Genomic DNA, 20,000 nt, shown 5'->3' on the forward strand with positions numbered 1-20,000 from the left:
AGACGGAGACAAGAACAGAGACATAGAGAGAAAGAGAGAGAGAGAGAGAGAGAGAGATAGAGAGAGAGGTAGAGAGAGATAGAGAAAACAATCCTTATAGGATGAGCATGTATCTGTAACACGTATAGGAGAGGCGACGTGTATATGTGCTACCATAAGAACCCTTCGTAATCCTCCAGAGCGAACACAGCTTGTCCTTGAAATTATGGGAAACGCTTTGCGCCACGACAAATCTTGTTCTCCCGTAGGAGATCCTCCGAACTTAATCCCTCTTCCGTTCTTCCCTTCTTCCCTTCTTTCCTTCCCTTCTTATTTTCCCTCGTACTTCGCTTCTCGTCTTTCTCCTTTCCTTTTTTTTTTTTTTTGTTTTTTAATATAGCACCATATTTTTACCGCTCAGATTTTAATGACGTTGAAAGCGATATCTTCCTTTTTACTCGTGTAAAAGAAATATAAAATTTTATCGAAGACTTATCCCTCATGGAATTATATAAGGATATTATAATAAATAAAAATTCTACGCTTTTAATTTTTGATCGATTTTAATTATAATTTATCAGTGAGTAATATAAAAAGTTTTTAATGCATAATATTGTATATCTTAGGTGGAATAATTAGATTCAAGTAGAAACAATTCTAAGAACTTTTCGTAAACTCTATATATATATACACATACACGTACAGAGAGAGAGAGAGAGAGAGAGAGAGAGAGAGAGAGAGAGAGAGAGCTTGTTAGCTACAATATCATAACAGTAAACTTCCCTCTCTCTCTCTCTCTCATATTTGTATTTAATTATCATGGTAACAGCAGCTTCTATCGTATATTCTCGGTGTTTATGGTTCATGACGAAAGATAGCTGATAGCGTTTCCATTGCGGTAACTATCGGTCATATTTATTAGTGTTCCTTAAGCCTTCAAAATCTATAACGTCTAATATTCTCATGTGAAAACATAGATAAGTTTTATGGTTATTGGTCATCTCTTATGATTTAATGTTTAACAATTATACATATATATATATATATATATATATATATATATATATATATTTGTAATATTTGAAATATTATCGTATGATCTTATTTGTCATACGAAATAAATTCATAATAAATAGTTGTATAGTTTCATTTAAATAATTAATATCACAATTTTTTTCTTTTCTATAATAACTTTCGTATAATAATTATTTCTATTTTTAATTTCACTTCTTTTTTTTCTCTTTTTTTTTTTTTACGTAGATAGTTGAAAGAATATCGTACGCGGCTTTATTAAAGTCTTTCGTTTCGTTGAAAATATCAGACAATTAGAGGGAACGTTGAACAAATAAAAGAATTATACGGATAACGATGAAGAAAATTGCGTGATAAAAAGTATGATGAGAAGCAATGGAAACAATATCTTTCAAGGTCCGTTTCCTTCTTTGGTATATTTTCTTTTCCTTTCTTTTCATTTATTTACTTTTCTTTTCATTTTCATTTTTCATTTTTTTTTCTTTTCTTTTTTCTTTTTTTTTCTTTTTTTTTTTTTTTTAGTTGTCCTCCCATCTTTCTCTTGAGTATTTTCTTCCCCTTACGATCTTTCTCATTTCGGTACTTCAATGTTCTACCAAAAGAGCCAAAGCCCTTTACTCCCTATCCTCTCTCTCTCTCTCTCTCTCTCTCTCACTCCTTTGTCTTTTCTTTTTCCTTAACCGTAATCGTAAGCCGAGCTCGTTTCTCTTCGTTATCTTAAAACGATCCGATCGTTTTTGTCGTGTAAAAAGGATCCATTGCTGTCACGAAAGAATTAAATATCGATAAGAGGTGATCGATAGGGAGATAAACTGAGGGCTCATTCTTTTAATCTTAATTTCCTCTTACATTGTCTTTCATCTTTAAGAGAAAGAAAAAAAAAAACACAACGAAAAAAAAGGAAAAAAAGAAAAAAAAAAGAAAAGAAAAAGGAGAAAGAAATGTCCGAAGAGAACGTACTTTGTAAAAATGTGTCTCGTAATTGTATTTTAAAAGTCGTATCGTCGTGTCTTAAAGAGCAAAAAGAAAAAGAGAAAAAGAAAAAGAAAAAGAAAACGTTCGAAGAGAACGATACTCGTGATACTGTCTCGTAAATAGTATTTCCTTAAAATCCATTAAATCGTATTATTTAAAAATCCATGAAACACTTAATTTCTTTAATGTGATATCACAATGGCAAACGAATTAATTAAATATCAATTATTAATTTTTCTCAAATCATTTATCAGGGATCATTCATTTATGGCGAAGGTGGGGTGGGAAAAAAAAAAAAAAGTACGCCGTGCGTAACCAAGCGACAAATGTTAAACGTCGATCAATCGAGTTCGTCGTCAAAGAATTCGTAAGAATGAGAAACATTTCTTCCTCGCAGCGAAAGTATGCTTTTTGAATAATGCAACGTATTCTCCTGTTCGATTTCTCGGTAAGATCCGACTGTGTACACCCTATCCATTCGATCCCTTCATCCTCCACGATTCCAATGCAATGTATCCATACGTCCACCCACCGAGGCTTCGGTAAAATGTCAAAAGTCGGAAGGATTCCGGAAGGTTCTTGCAAAATTGATTCGACGCATAGATTTCGTTACTCGCGACGTTTCCCCCGAGTAGGGTAGCCGATAAGAAGCGCGCAAGGGAATACATAAGCGTCTTTAAACCTGCTTTCCCTTCGTCGTTGCATTCCTGAAAAGGATGTCAAAGCAGATGGCAGAAAGTAACGCGATTTTTGGATTTCTTTTGGAAGTTGAAAAAAAAAAAAAAAGAAAAAAAGGAAAAGAAAAAATCCGACTAGCTTTCGCGAAAGCTTCTTTTATAATTTTAATATATATACATATATATATATATATATATATATATATATATATATAAAATATAAGAATTTAGAATTTTTTTATATAAAATCGAGTATCATCAAAGCTTTCGATAGTATTTAAATTTAATTCGAATATTTGTCTTCTTTTTTTTTGTTTTTTTTGTTTTTTTTATTGTTTTTATATAATGCTTTATATTGTTTTTATATAATATATACACGAAACTACATCACCGGTACTATCTCCTATGAGACTGGAACACATCAGAATGCAAAGGGAGCGCACGGGTAACTCGTTTCGGGAAAAGAAACGCCAAGAATCCAATGTTTACTCGATAAGTCGGTATTCTGCCAGCATACAAAATCGCTTCATCTTTGTTGTAAGGTAATATAACTGGCAGTGCATCAGTCGATATTTTTTCGACTCGTTCGACTTTGTGAAACAGCTAAGGGAATACATCTAACAACACAAGTCATGGTAACATTAAATGTTCCATACGTGCCTTCAGTAAGCAATAAGATCAACAAAAATGAAATATTTTCGAACTTTTCCTTTGATACCAACGAAAGATAAACTCTGAACAAAAATGTACATACGTTTTAAACTTTCGAACTAGATAGTTTCCCTTGCTTTCTATTCCGAAGGGAAAATTTAAGAGAGAGAAGAAAAAAAAAAAAAGAAAAAAGAAAAAGTATCATTATAAGACGAGTATAAAATAAAGAAGACTTAATTGTTAAAACAAAATGATAAAGGATTTGAAAGAAAAGTATATAAGTTATAGGTTCTATCTAAAAAAAAAAAAAAAGTATATAATGATGATAATTATATTATAATTAAGTTTATTAAATATAGAATGTTACGAAGAGAACGTATCCAGGGTATCATCCGGTAGAACAACTTTTTAATAGAAACCAATAACCGCCATGATCAATTTACGATGCTACAGGGTCTTAAAGTTGGTTGGGTCTGATTGCTTTTCATATAAGATATAAAACAATTTATAATTTAGACTTTAATAGATTTAAATACGATGAATATATTAGCATCTAAATGATCTAATACGATTAGTTTTTTTTTTTTTTTTTTTTTTTTTTTGCGTCTGTCATTTATTAATCTACAGATATATAATTCTCGACGAATAATGGAGAAATAATTAATACTTTGATATTTTTGTATTATACAGGACGTTTTACAATCAATACTCTTAAACAAGAAAGAACGTTGACGTGTATGAATAGACAAAGAGTCTATGTTAGAATGAAGATTTTCACAATGAATACTTTTATTTTATTCTTTTACATTTTTTTCTGCGTCCATTGTAAAGTGTACTTTATTCATCAACGAAGTAAACATCCATCGTGGAGATTCACTTCCATCTCCAAGGTAGCTTATCTCGGTATTCTCGGTTTAAATTACCAACGTCATCAGCCGTATCCTTCATCTTAAGGACAAGACTTTTGTCCTTAAGATGAAGGAACAGGAGACGAAGGATCTAAGAATGATACAGGGATTATGAGTTTGTAGTAATTTCCCAGAGGAAATCCTGATCCAGCCTTTCAACCATTCCTCAACACTTTTCGTCTCATTTTAATTTTATGTTCGACGTATTTAAATTTTTTTAAAAAATTTGATATCAAGTTAAAAAAAAGCGCCGAGATAAATTTAATAATATATCTTGGAAGATCTTGAAAGGCTCATTAAAATTGGGATTTGATGTTGAATAAAAGTAAGATGAAAAAAAAAAAAAAAAAAAAAAAAGAAAAGAAAAAAAGATATCTAGGACATTGTTCGCACTTACGATTTCTAGTTCTTCCTTCTTCTAGTTTTCTTGGCTTCTTAGTTAAATAAACTTTTTCTATATTTTTTTTTCTTTTTTTTTCTAAAGTTGTCTTAACGAGGGAAATGCATTATAGTTAAAAAGAGAGAAAAAGGTTGGAAAGAAAATTCAAGTTTGGAAGAATACATAAGGGAAAGGAAAGGGAAAGGGAAAAGCAACGATGGGCAGCTGGTTGCCTACGAAATTGAAGCCTCGAGAAGAATCAAAGAGTAGCTGAAGTTTTGATGAAAAAGTTCTGTCAGCAAATCCACATCTAGAGACAAGGGAAAGCTCGAATAGGAGCATCGAAAATTCACATTTCCGAGAGAATACTCATCGTCGAACGTATTTGTGCCACGAACTTCGATTATCCGAATTAATTGGAGTGCGCGCGGTTTCGATAATTGATATTTTCGATCGACGCAGTAATTACGTTAACATCAAACGCGATCCGTCACGCGTGATAACGAGCTCAACCTCATACACATTTTTCTTCGTATTAAATGCACTTGCAAAATTGAGTATCCCTTCGATATTAATACGAGAATGAAATATCTGATCGTTATGATAGTTATTTGATATCACTCACGTATTAAATAAAATTTCTTTTTTTAGAAATCCATACGTTACGTAAGTCTTTGTAAATAAATGCGCTTCTAAATGCGCTCGCGTCTATATTGTTATTTATCGTTATCGAGAGGATAACCATGAAAAATTAATTTCAACATTTAAACTGCGTGTTAGTTTGATCGATACCAAAGTAAAAATCAAAGTAAATCAATCGTGGCACATCAAATGACAAAAGACATATTTAAACACGATTAAATTTTTCATCATATAAAAATCTTATGATAATGATAAAAATTTTTTCAAACGTTTATCCGCGTAATATTGTACAAACTGATGAGAAATAATTAACAAGATAATATTGAATTTTACAAACAAAAGAAAAATATTATCGATTTGAAAGATAGAGACTCTTGATTTCTTTTTTGTTTTTTTTTTTTTTCTTTTTTTTTAAATACTTTTACAAATTCTAAAAAAAAAATCTGATTAAGTTGTAATCCGAATGAACGGTTGTATTCTGGTGAGTATTTAACGGGTTGTAAATTGTTAACGAAACGATCGTTGCCGAGATCGTGCGACGAGTAAAGTGGTGGCAGTTTCGCGGCTCGTCGAGTCGAATTCAATTACACGACCGTATGCTGGTGGTTCGTGCGACGATCGTTTTCTCGGCTTGCCACGTGTCGGTATGAATGGGCACACAAGTTTACTACGAACGACATACGCACGTAAATGAACGAGTTTGCAGGGAAGATAGCTATCGAAAATCCGTGTGCTTGTAGAAATGCCTGTGAAAACCGATCGGTTCTAAACCACATGGGTTTTGGATCGAGTTTACCATAAAGACTAGAGTATCTTCCCTTCCTCGAGAACTATATACAAATTTTCTCTCTCTCTCTCTTTCTCTATCTATCTCCCTTTTTCTTTTTCTCTTTTTCCGTTTCTCGAGAAAAATGTCAAACTATACATTTTCCTTCGGCCATTTACGAACGAGTAATTTATAGAAACTCGTGTTTTCCAATTGTTACGATAAAATACAATCTTCTATCTCTCTTCTGATGTTACATACATATATTTCTTTTATATGTTTTTACTTTTAAAAAGAACAATCTTAACGCAAAACTAATCTAGAAATTCTGATAGCTGAGAGAAAAATATAGATCTTTACGTGACATAGATGATATCTACGTTTATATTTCAATATCCATAATCGTGCATCGTGGAATAAAAATATCTTATATAGGATTAACGAGATAAAGTTAATATGTATATTTTCTACGATATTATTTTCTACTACTATGGAGATTGTACGAGCGTGCAAATATTATAAAGTATATATTATATTATTATATTTATGTTTATGAAACAAGAAGAAGATATTACGTAGGTATGGATTATTGATACTTTTATTAGATTTTAAACGAAGAAGAATTTCAACATCGAAACGGACAAGGGATCGTGAATTTCATCCCGAAAGGCGGATGGTTCAGTAGCAGGGCTAGATTCCGGTCCAACACTCGCGCACACATGCTGTTACACTCATATCCGTGCTACCCTCACCGAGTTTCCTAATTGCCTCGCGTGATTAATCGGCGAACGGATTAAAACGAAACGATCCTCGTAATTCTCACAGCTTCTACGAGTCTCTCCCCTCCTCCTCCCACTCCTCTCTCTTTCTCTCTCTCTCTCTCTCTCTCTCACTCTCTCACGTTCCTCGCTTTCCTCCATTTCCTACTTTCTCTTTTTTCCACTTTTTACTAAATTTGTGTGTGCTTGTTTCTCTCTCTCTCTCTCTCTCTCTCTCTATCTATCTATCTTTGTGTGTGTGTATGAGAAAGAGAGAGAGAGAAAAAGAGAAGAAAATCTCTCGCGTAGGGAAGACTGTCCTTCGAATAGTTTGCAGCAAAGAGAGAAAATTAGAAGGAGAATAAATCGCGATCTAGCATGAATACCTTAAGTAGAATAAATTGAAATCTCACAGAGTAGGGGCATCGTTAATAATCATTAATGTCGACGGAGATAATTCGAAAACGCAATCGAGATGGATGGGCATATCGGATAAAACTATTTATTTACAATGTACAGAACGTGTAGTTTACTTATGGGTTTTCGATTGTTCTTTTTTTTTCTTCTCTTTTTTTTTTTTTTTTTTTTTTTTTTTCCTTTATTAGATCTACAATACAGAACAAATACGTCCGATTATTTTTTTTTTGTTCTTCTTCTTCCTTTTTTTTTTTTTTTTTTTTGTATTATCGTTCATCGATTTTAATACCGTAAGAGAGAGAGAGAGAGAGAGAGAGAGAGAGAGAGAGAGAGAGAGAGAGAGAGAGAGAATAATTTTTCACTAGAATTTTCAAGACAGATAGATTTAAGATTGATTCGATTATCGGGAGAAAAATGAATCTTCCCTATCTGAGATTGTTCGAAATTATTCTTCGCTTCTTTCTTACGAGTCATAAAAGGAAAAAGTCGATTAAGATTAGAAAACTTGTACGCGCTTTTTCAAGATTTTGTTTTACGAGCTCGTGCACGCGTAACAGCAGCCAGCAGTAGTAATAGTAGTAGTAATAGTAGTAGTAGTAGTAGTAGTAATAGTAATAGTAGTAGTAATAACAGATAGGTACGTGTTGTACGGGAGTGTTTGCCATTTTTATTTTTTTTTTTTTCTTTTTTTTTTTAACCAAGCAAAGCAACCTTATCTACGTCGAAATAAATATGCCGCCTGACGTGCCACCTTCTATTCGTTCGCGCATATATAATTTCGATTGGCATCACGGCCGCGTAGACAAACGAATCACGCGAACCGTGTGGCTGAAGCGTTAATTGTTATTTTACTTTCTTAAATCAAAAACGTTTTTGTAATGCAAATAATGTAGCGACCTCTTTTGAACGAGATTCTACCTCTCTCTCTCTCTCGTTTTGCGTGAATGTTATGCGGATATATTACCGAGCTTAAAATAAGGCTTTATCAAGACGACTACTTTACATATTTAAATACATATATGTATATATATATATATATGTATAATTTTTTTTTATGAGTTGCGAGTTCGAGCTTAAACGTAAGTACGTACCACGTTAATATAAATTTACATGGACTTAAGAATTAACAGACAGAGACAGAGAGAGAGAGAGAGAGAAAGAAAGAGAGAAAGAAAAAATATAACAAAATGTATATACAATATATATGTAAAAGAAAGGTAAAACGATGATGTTATGTGAATATAATGAATGGCAAATTAGGCAGCTGTGAAAAGTACGTATTATCCTACTCTCGCTCGGACCAAGAAGGAACCTGTTTAATTGTGAGATATATATTTCAAGTTAGCCAGTACATGCTGGGGCATTGTCGGTGTAGGTAATTATTAGAGGTCATTAACACGTAACGCTGTACCGGACAAGATTTATACGACCACTGCAACAAAATAATTGTACTAAATTCGGTGAAATCTCACTCACTATGTATTCTCCTATTCCGTTATCGCGAGTTAGTATAAGTTTAATAAAAAGTAAGTAAAAACTAATTTCATACTTTCGAACTGTAATATTATAATTTAGTAAATTTCATTACTGATTATACCGTCTCGTATATTCTCTGATCATATATATATATATATATATATATATATATATATATATGTGTACATAAAAAAAAAAAAAATTCATATGTGTTAGTTACGATTTTTTATAATTGACGAATATAATACATAAATTCTACGTAATCTTAATAGAAATGATTTCCGGATAATAAAGTAACTTTTCGCGTTTCTAAATATGCATTAGGCGCAAATCAAATGGGATAAAAGAAAACACCGATAGGAACTCTTTGAATTTTTCATAAACCAAGATCAAGCCGAGATAAAGTCGTTCACGGGAAATTTTTATCGTTACCATGAACATTTCTCTCAACCACTTACTTTCTTCGTATCATTTTAAGGATTTCTTTAAGATCGTTCGTCATTTACGAACGACAGGAAATACATTAGAGTTCGAATGTCGTAACGTTTCGTAAAACGACAGAAACGTCAAGTGTAAAATCTCTCGTTGAACAGGAAAGAGCTATAGAAGCGACGACGAGCTATCGACTCGTTTGCGTGTGCACGATGCTTCCGTCGCATAAAAAAGAAAGAAAGAAAAAAGAAAGAAAGAAAGAAAGAAAGAAAGAAAGAAAGGAATAAAAAAAAAAAAAAAAGAAAGAAAGAAAGAAATGTGATCGTTTCTCGTATAACTCTCTACATATTGAAAGCATATTTTTGAAAATATAAAGTATATAGATGAACGCGCATTAAACTATTTCTCTATCTATTTCCGTTTACAATTTTCACGCTGCGAATACTCCATAATATTTATAGCTTTAACCTTTCATCTTGCATTTCGCGGTTAGCTTTTCATTGCTTTTAATGTTATCGCTTATGACGATTCGGCATCGAAAATGATTCGTATAATAAATGATACGTATATATATATATATATATATATATATATATATATATATATGTATCAAAGAAGACGATAATGAGAATTTCTAACAAATTAGTTCTTTCATCAGACGAGAGAATATTATTTTCGATTGAAATTTCATAGATCTTTATTCTCGTATCTTCGGTCTGATGAACGATTAAAAAAAAAAAAGAAAAAAAAGAAAAAAAAAAAAAAAGAAAAAAACAATAATAATATTTTCGTGATGCCTCGTGAGTTCTCGATAAGAAAGAAGGATATTTTTCTTTGATAAGAAAAAAATCCTATGTACAATAGGGACGAAGGAAAGGATACGATAGAGAAAGAGACGAGAATCACATTGACATTATCGTTCTTGACGTGAAATTTTCTACAATGATATATAGACGAAGGATAGATCGTTCGAAGTATCAAAATGAGACAGGTGACGAGTTAAGAATACCGATTTGGTTTATTACATGGATTTTTATTGACTATAATAATAGCGAAAAAATTCGATGTACATACATGTAACGAGAAATTGAGATCGTTCATTCTTCCTCCTTCATATAGACTTACACACGTATACACGTTATACTTACGTATGTTTGTGTATGTTTAGACATACTTTATTATTTCTCTTCTTATTATTGTCTTTACCTTTTGAAAATATTCAAGGCAAGTACGAGATATTTATTCGAGCGTGATAAATTCGATATACACGAATGATCGTAACGATGGTCCTTTCCATTCTAAGTTATCCCTATTTTTTTCCCCTCCACCCCTTAACTCAATACTCGTTCTTGTATCAGGTCGATCGAGTTTACACTGACCGATGTCTAGACGACGATGACGTGAACGGCCGTTGAACGATTCACTCCTCTGTAATTTTCATCCTCGTAATCTCGTCTCGGAAGGGTAAATACGAAAAGGGGGAGAAAAAAAGAAAAGGAAAGAAAAAAAAGAAAAAAAAAAGAAAAAAAAGAAAAAAAAGAAACGAGGGAATCTTTTATCCCCCCTCCGATCAAGTTTGCGTTCTCGTCTGCGACGGGTAATCTGCGCGGATTATTCCGAGAAGATAGACGTTCCTATCTAATCTCAAAGAACTTACAGACCCTAATCGATAATTTTCATTCACTTTGGTAATGAAACCTTGCTTCTTCTTCTCTCTCTCTCTCTCTCTCTCTCTCTCTCTCTCTCTCTCTCTCTCTTATTTCCTCTTTTTTTGTTCTTTTTTCTTTTTTTCTTTTTTCTTTTTTTTCCTTTATAATCTCGTTGAAATAACGATAACGTTCCATTTTAAATATAAATTCAGGATTCTTTGCTACGAAAAACGAGGCCAATTGCGCGAGAGTATCGGCGACGTTTATCGGAACGGCCCACGCGGTGAGCGAAGCTATCGGGATAATCGAGTGATTCGAATAATGGAAGCTCGATTTTCCATCCCTCCTTGTGTCGGCGCCATTCCCATTCTATCGGCACATTTACATGTTAATGTTACGCACGATCGACAGAAAGCAAGCTGACAGCTTCCAACATTTTAACTTTTTAATATACAATTTTTCTTTCTTCCTTTTTTCTTTTTTTCTTTCTTTTTTTTTTTTTTTTTTTATTTCTTTCTTGATTCCTTCTTTTTTCGTTTTGTTTTCATTCATAACGCACATTAAAATCGATCGTTAAATCATCCTGATAAAATATACGTAAGAACATTTTACAAATAAAATTGATTAAACAGATATATTTATTAATAATTATTTAAAAACAAAGAGGAAATGAAAGTCAGAGAGAAAGAGAGAGAGAGAGAGAGAGAGAGAGAGGAAAGGTATAGAGAACGGTGTTACTATGGTCGTGGAATCGCAATTATCTTGGATTTCTACGTGGCCGCAAATGAACGCAGGAAGTGTCCGAGGTATTATTATACTCGCGGTGTATGTATGTCGGAACATCGGCTGTACTCTGTTTGGTCAACGACGTCGCGGTATATACGAGCTCGCTCGTATTAATTTAAGTTACGTAGGTAGCTACATACCAACGTAGATATATGTACGTAACTGCGGCGACATTGCGGTAACTGCAGCGACGAAAAAAAAAAAAAAAGGTGTAGAATGTACCACAAATATTTGCGTTCTTTTCCCATCCGTGCATATACCTACATACATTTTAATTTCCACATCCCTCTCTCGTTGGGCTGAGGCTCTACGAAATCGTGCAAATCTGCGCGGGGATATTTTCATTTCAAAAGGAAAAAAACAAAAAACAAAAAAAAAAAATGTACGATAAAATAAAAGAGGAGTGTGGCCGTAGTTGGCCGTGAGCACACGATTTTATGAGATCGCACAACTATTTTGCGTGAGGTAAAACTTGAAAAGAAGAAGAAGAAGAAGAAGAAGAAGAAGAAGTAGAAACGAAAGTTAGAAAGAAATAAAGAATGGAAGAAATTGTTGAAAAGATACAAAAAAAAAAAAAAAAGAAAAAAAAAAGCGGATCGTAAAAAATTAGAAAACGTTATAGTTATTACCGATTGAACAACCGCAAAATTCAAAAAGCGAATGGTTCATAACGCGAACAGAAGTTACTTGCCTACTGTACGGCTGTGTGGCGATGAATTAGATCAGCCGTATGGGGCTAACGCAAATATATATATATATATATACATATTCACACCCTTTTAGCTTAGCATTTCAGTCTCTATGCAAATAAACGCGAGTGCCTCATCGGGCGTGTATGTAAAACAAGTATGCATACGTCGTAGCATCCTACAATATTGTGTTTCTCTTGTCTCTCTCTCTTTCTCGTTGAAATTAAATTATTCGCGATATTAATAGCCTCGTTAAAAAAGCAATTCCAAATAAAAAAGAAAAAGAAAAATGTATATTCTAACCTGTTCAGTCTGATGGTATTCTTCGTTTCTCGTACCATAAGTGCTCTCTCCCAAAAGTGCACGGCTTCTGGCAGGATTGTGTTCTGAAAAAAATGGTAAATATGAGAAGAAACAATGAATGTAAAAAGGAACGAATATAAATGATAGAGATATGAATGAAAACAGTATGTACATATTTGAACATATATACATTCATATAATACATATATATATATATATATATATATATATATATATATATATATATTACGGAATGAGTAAATCGTAAAACTGATGCCTACATACGCGGTGTGTTCGAAATAATGCATGGCATTAATTAGAAGCAAATGTAAAATCCAGGTTTGAAAGAGACCACACTTTCGTGTATACGGAGCGTCGTTTAATTTAAGCCATCTCCGTTGTTTCGTAGCTACACGATGAGGAGGAGAACAGAGTTGTGAGAGAGGGAGAGAGAGAGAGGGAGAGAGAGGGAGGTAGATGACTGTCATTTTCGCAGGGTGTATCTATGCTATCGGGGTTCGTAATACTGTGCGGTATGAGACACGGATAACAGCCATTATATCGTGGACTGTATTTACTTTCCTGTTTCATCCCTGGGATCTCTGTGTGCTCATTTTTTCCTCTCACCCTATCTTTTTTTTCTTTCTATCTTTCTCGTTCGCCTACAACAAAGCCGCATCGTCACGGACGAGTTTGAGAAAAATGTCGGGGAAAAGAGAGAATGAATTTTGAAAAAAAAAGAAAAAAAAAACAAAAAAAAGAAAAAAACAAAAAAGAAAAGAAAAGAAAAAAAGGAAAAAAGTAAAAAGTAAAAAAAGAACGTCTACGAAGGAAATAATGCTTTGCCAGAAGGAGGGACGAAGGAGGAGGGACTAGGAGGAGGGCCTACGAGAGAGTGGAGTAACTGGTGCGAGAGAAAAACGTCACGGTGAGCTTTCTGAAGTTTCAGCAGAAACGAAAACAGAGCTACTTTGCTTTTGATGCTGGCATGAGATAGACGGAGAGTTAGAGAAAAAGGGAGAGAGAGAGAGAGAGAGAGAGAGAGAGAGATAGACAGAAAGAAAAAGTGAGAGAGAAAGATTAATTTTCACGTTAACGCTTCCGTGAATGCAAAAGAAATCGCGAGTGAGGACGACAATTTTGTTCTTGCGAGTTGAACTTTTCGAAAGCACGATCGAAGAATGAAACAGAGAAATATTGTATTTTAAGTTTAGCACGAAAGTTATTGAATGTTAATTACGAAAGAGAAGGAAGTAGAGTTATATTTATTAAAGGAAAAAAAAAAAAAAAAACAAATAAATAAAGAAAGAAATAAAAAAAAAAAATAAAGAAAAAGAAGATTTATAAATAAAAAGTAAACGAAAGAAAGCTCAATAAGGAATAAAAATTGCGATAAAAATAAAAAAAAAAAAGAAAAGAAAAGAAAAAAGGAAAAAGGAAGTGGTTTAATTGGAAAAAGACGCTCAAGAGAAAAATGAAATTATTTATTAATCAAGAGAGAGAGAGAGAGAGAGAGAAAAATTAATGAGAATAGGATCGTTGACGTAAAAAGGACTTGAAAAAAAAAAAAAAAAAGAAAAAAAAAAAAAAGGAAGAATGACAACGTGATGTATTTTATCAGATAAAACGAAAAGTGGACATTACTTATGATGGTTGAAACGATTTAATTCTATTATTGTTTTCTAAAGATCGATAAGCTGACGAACATGGAAAAACGTTCTCGCAAAGGATCGAAAGGGAGGGATTATTTTTTTCGTTTCCGGTTGAAAGAAATATATGAGGGAAAAAAAAAAGAAGAAAAAAAAAAGCGGGGGAGGAGAAAGGAGAAAACTGACAGCGTTACTTCCGGCTGGCTTAAACAAACGATCGTTAGACGGGCGAAAAAGAAAGAAGGTGAATGGAATTGGAGAAAGTGAGAGAGAGAGAGAGAGGGAGAGAAAGAGAGAGAGAGAGAGAGAGAGAGAGAGAGAGAGAGAGAGAGAATGAGAAGGGTTTCGAAGACGTAGAAGGAAGTTAGGGCTCGGCTTTTGTAGGTGTGCGTCATTAATATCGGCCTAATGGCGAACGGTTGATAATTAAAATCCGAGCCGAACAAATGGTCCCAACGAAAGGGCGCGGACGTGCGAACACTTCATTTCTGTCTTTTAATTATTTTTCACCGCCGATTGTGTGTCGCCGAACGAACGACGCTTGGTCATTAACCGTTCGCGTTGAATTCTCATTCTTTTTCCTCTTTTCTCTCTCTCTCTCTCTCTGTCTGTCTGTTTGTCTCTCTCTCTCTCTCTCTCTCTCTCTCTCTCTTTTTCTTTCTCTTTCTCACTTTTTCGCTTTCACCCAGTACAATACTCCTACAAAGGTCGTGCTTTATCTTCTTTTTCTTCTTAAGTACGATTAAGGCAAATGGAAAGCGTACACGCCGACGAGGAAAGTTTGCAAATGCAACTTGTTAAGGTCTAACTACGTTAAGGGACGAACAACGAATGTGCATTACATCGAGGAAACGTCAAAAATCACGTTTAACTTCATTTACAATCCGCCGTTAGAGGGTGGATTGAATGAGCCTCGTCACGAACCACGCCTTATGAAAATTTTATTTAACTCCAAGTAAATTCGATATCCCCCTTTGGGCATCCATATAACTATGCAATAGTTATCAAGCATATATATATATATATATAATATAACTTTATATATAAGTATGCAAGAGTTGTGCATGTTTATATGTATATATATATATATATATGTGTATGTAGGTATTCTATGAAGTGACCAGACCATTCGAAAACACATACTCGTGTTTGTCTCTTTTCATCGGCAATATCCTAGAAATCGAGGTTGAAAAGTATGCGACACGATGTCACAACAACCGACAGATAAATTTTGTATCGAGCAGGTCCATGCGCTCGGCCATGTCGCTTATTCGATAATAGTGGTGGTAGAGAAGGAATGGAGATAGAGGAGTGAGATAAAAATAAAAAAAAAAAATAAAAAAAAATGGAAAAAGAAGGTGATGGTAGAAAAGCGAAAAGTATGGACAGACAGGTAAAGAGGAATGTTTAAAGGCCATTTTGTGGCTCGTTACGCTCGATTTCCCCTTTTCCTCTTTCATCCTCTATCTTCTTCCTCTTTCCTTTCCCATCTCTCATTTTGAATAAACCAATTCATGAGTCAAGCCGTCGAAAATATTTGTAAGAGATAGAAATATCGAGCGACTGAGACGAGATGGAAAATGACGATTTTTTCCTCGTTGCCTAGATAGACTTTCCTCTCTCTCTCTCTCTCTCTCTCACACACACTCTCTCTCTATATCTCTCTCTCTCTCACACACACTCTCTCTCTATATCTCTCTCTCCCTCTCTCTCTATATCTCTCTCTCCCTCTCTCTCTCTCTCACTCTTTCTCTCTCCATCTCACTCTTGCTTTTGTCGATTATATTCCCGGCCTGTCGCTGCGTGTAAAGAGTCGAGAACACAATAGACAGAGTAGGAGGAGACACGTGCCAGAGTTGCGATTATTGTTGACAGAGATGACAGGAACGACACGGTGGGACTTTTGAAAATTACTCGTAAAATACTGAGCGACAAGGTATTCGTTTTAGCGTCGATCCTTTCGAGAGTACTCTGTTCACAAACAAACAAACAAATAAACAAAAAAAAAAAAAAAAAAAAAAAGAAAAAGAAAGAAAAAAGAAAAAAGAAAAAGAAAGAAGAAAAAAGAAATGAATGTAATATACATATAACATGTATGCAACTATAGCATATATATCCATACATATAGATAGTATATTATACGTGAAACGAGGGATCGATGCGAATGGATTTTCTGAGAAAGATAGATGATAAAAGCTTTCGTAAAGCGCAGGACTTTCAAATATCTCTAAGAATCGGCACGTAACAAAATTTATGATATTTATGCAGAATAAATCGATGACTTTGAAATATATTGACAAAATCGACATTCTTCCTTTTTATATATAATCATCTCGTTCGATCTTAATTTTCACGATAAATATAAAAAAGTATCTTTAACAGTTTATACGTGTTTAATATCTATTATATACTTTTTTTTTTTTTTTTTTTTTTTTTTAATTTGAATCAAACGTGAATTAGATATCGAATTTATTATAAAAAAAAAAAGAAAAAAAAAAAAAGAATTACGATATATATTAAATTTTATCGAACATTGTTAGATTTCGCTTGGAAATGAAAACATTTTTCCCCATTATCAAAATCGAATTTATATCGAAATAGAAATTTCGTTATATATTCATAATATAATTATATACGGATGTTCCATAATAAAGAATATTAATTCGTGTTTCCTGTCATAGGATTCTCTATGTTATAGAGTTTGTATATCTTTCTGTCTGGATCAAGATAAAGTTTATTTTACGATTTACTGTCAAACACTTATAGCTATATCATTATTTAAAGACTTCTTTGATTTCCAGTAATCCAATATAATTTTCGTATCTAGTTTAATCTATTTCTGTATCCACAATTTCTGATCTGGAATTGATTTTAACACAAAGTTTCTTATTACAGCGTTTCATGTTTTCAAATAAACATTGACAAGTAACAAATTGACAATGTCTTATTTTTTATTTATATTTGTCTATCTTGATTTGATTGAATTTTTGTATTAAAAATGCTGATCGTCGAGGAGTTTAAATAATTATCATTAATGAGTATAACTTTGGATTAAATTTTATAAAAACTTTTGTTCTTTCGAATCAAAAACAGATCCTGTATTCTTGGATATCTTGTATTAATGTTTTTTTTTTTTTTTTTTTTTTTTTTTTTTTTTTTTTTTTTTTTTTTTTTTTTATAAAATTATCAATTTCTCAAAGGTCTTCATGAATACAAATCTTAATCATATAATCGTAGCCAAGATAAAAATAAAATTCTCGATAATTATATATCTAACGAAACATTTTATTTCTTTCCTCTATGGAGATTATTCAATAAACGAATATTTCGTTAGTCCTGAAATATAATACAACTTGAACGTTGACTTCCATTAGCATGAGCAATAGTAATACGATATCCTATCTTAAAATCTCGAGAAACCGGAGTAGCATTCAAATTCATAAGACGAGAAAAAAGAAATTCGAATTATTATGAATGCATAGATATATTTTAAATAATTCGTCAAACAGTAATAATTCTTATCGATCCTATTAATATGCAATTTCTTTTTTTTCTTTTCTTTTCTTTTTGCACTTACGTTATTCTAGACTTAAAAAACAAAAGAAAAAAAAAGAAAAGAAAAAGAAAATTCAACTGCATGCTTTATTTCTAAATCCTTAAGACAAGCTACAACAATATATTTAGTTACGATTTTATTTATACGTAAACATAAATTCCCTTAAATCTTTCCTATCTTCTTCCGACGTGGTTAATACTCTGGACGACGTTATATTTATCGTAATTGGAGGAAAGGCAGAGTATACGTCCTTTATCAGAATATCGCGCAAGTCCCACAGCCTTATCAGTTTCCCAAGAGTCCGTCCCTTGTATAATATCTTCGAATACGTAGGAAGTACAGTAACATTGTCAGATATCGCCGTTGAAACTCTCTTGGCTATCTGAGAGATAGAGAAATGTATATATATATATATATAGAGAGAGAGAGAGAGAGAGAGAGAAAACTTGTCAAAGCTCCTTGCATTACCTAAGAATCTATATCGCATTGGAAATACCTGACGAGTCTACTCGATGAATTTTTATTAAGATATAAATGTCGATGGATATAATCAAATATATACTTGTAATATTTTGAGTGACGTTCATAAATAAATGTTTAATGAAATTTCTTATCTTAGTAGTAATTAAAAATTACTCGATTCGATTTGTTTTTTTTTTTTTTTTTTTTCGTACGATTACGAACGATATATAAATATAAATATAATAAAAATAATATTAATAAATATTATGAAAATCAATGTTTAATCATACGAAAATATAATAATCAATGAGACTTTATTTCTTATCAATGACAGATAAATACATGATTAATCCAATATCCTATAAATAATTGATTGATGATATTTCAATAATACGTCAAAGAACGTGAGAACGTGTTAAAATATCACTTGGTATTGTAATGTTCTCTAATAAATTCATATAAGGGTAAAAACCCATTTATCTTTCGATACATTGTCCAAAACTTCCGGCATAATGGGATTGTTACTAAATACCGTTGATATTTAATTCCGCCTACTTAATGAAGCGATTCGTTTGACGTCACCTCCGAAAAACGTATTTACATGTCGGCGAAAAATGAGTCGGGGCGTGTAAAAGGAGGATGCAAGTGATAGATCAACGAGAAAATATATGTGAGGGAGAAAACGGAAGAGACCGTGAGAGTGAGAGAGAAAGAGAGAGAGAGAGAGAGAGAGAGAGAGAAAGAGAGAGAGAGAGAGTAAGAGTAAGAGTGAGAGAGAAAGAGAGAGAAAAAGAAAGAGAGAGAACAGAAGGTATGCTTAAAAGGACGTGGCAATATCTCGAGGCGGCCAAAAGAGGAGGCGAAGGAGGTGACGAAGAGAGCGTGATGAAGGTCGGAAAGTAAGGGGTGGATCTTGCTTTATCGGGGTTTGCACGGCTAGTTAGACGTTGGTATTAAATGCAAATGCCAGGCCGCATTTAAATTTCAGATGCAATTAGATTCATTTACTCTCGCTGGCAGGTGGAGTGGGAGGTGAATGAGAATTCCACCGCGAGAGTGGTTCGAAAGAGAAAAAGAATGAGTAAGTGAGAGAGAGAGAGAGAGAGAGAGAGAGAGAAATGGAAAGCGCAATTGTTGGACTTTATCAAGAAAATTCCAAGAGAGAATCCATATCGCGGTGAAAATTTAACGAATATAGCAAGGTTCCCGTTGACGAATGGATTCTGCAAGTAAGGGACTGTCCTTTATGACACGTCGACGAGTCTTACGACAGTTCGTCGAGAACGACGATATCACGATTCAAACGTTTTATTATTAGCGATAAACGCTATTTTATTCATCATAGTAACTTGACATTTCGTCCTGAGACTCGATAATCGATACTTAATACGTAGAAACGTAAAGAGAACGAGATACAGATATGAAGGATTAAATATAAATAGATAAATAATATATTTTTATATCAAATATGTATGTAATCTAGAAAATCGTATCAGGATTAAATCAATTTTATAAACGTTATTATTAATAACAAATTGATGTTACTATTGGAATTGGAAGAAGAAAATTTCTCTATCAAATTTAATCCTTCATCTCTCTTTTTTTCCTTTTCATTTAAATATAATGCGAAAGGAATTAGAGAATAGAAAAAAAGATCGAAGAATTTCGATTAAGACATCGACGTCCTTTTCAAGTCGGTTTTTTTTTCCTCCCTCTCTTTTTCTTTTTCTCTCCTTTTTTTTTTTTTCTCTCGAATAAATTCATCCATTTTGCCGGTTTTAGCTCCGATCTCGAAGACAGATAATACGGAGTGT

At 33.0% G+C, this 20,000-nt stretch overlaps 1 protein-coding gene across 6 annotated transcripts in view; it reads right to left on the minus strand.

Annotated features, from left to right (window-relative positions):
• The window catches only part of LOC124423619 (leishmanolysin-like peptidase), a 257,493-nt gene that overhangs the window by 31,855 nt on the left and 205,638 nt on the right, over positions 1–20,000 (minus strand). For all 6 annotated transcript variants that reach the window (XM_046961549.1, XM_046961551.1, XM_046961550.1 and 3 more), the window contains one exon: positions 12,520–12,602. In XM_046961549.1, the coding sequence (XP_046817505.1) occupies positions 12,520–12,602 (83 nt within the window). The remainder of the gene's footprint in view (positions 1–12,519; positions 12,603–20,000) is intronic.

This window comes from Vespa crabro, chromosome 4, assembly GCF_910589235.1.
Source record: "Vespa crabro chromosome 4, iyVesCrab1.2, whole genome shotgun sequence".
Taxonomy (NCBI): domain Eukaryota; kingdom Metazoa; phylum Arthropoda; class Insecta; order Hymenoptera; family Vespidae; genus Vespa; species Vespa crabro.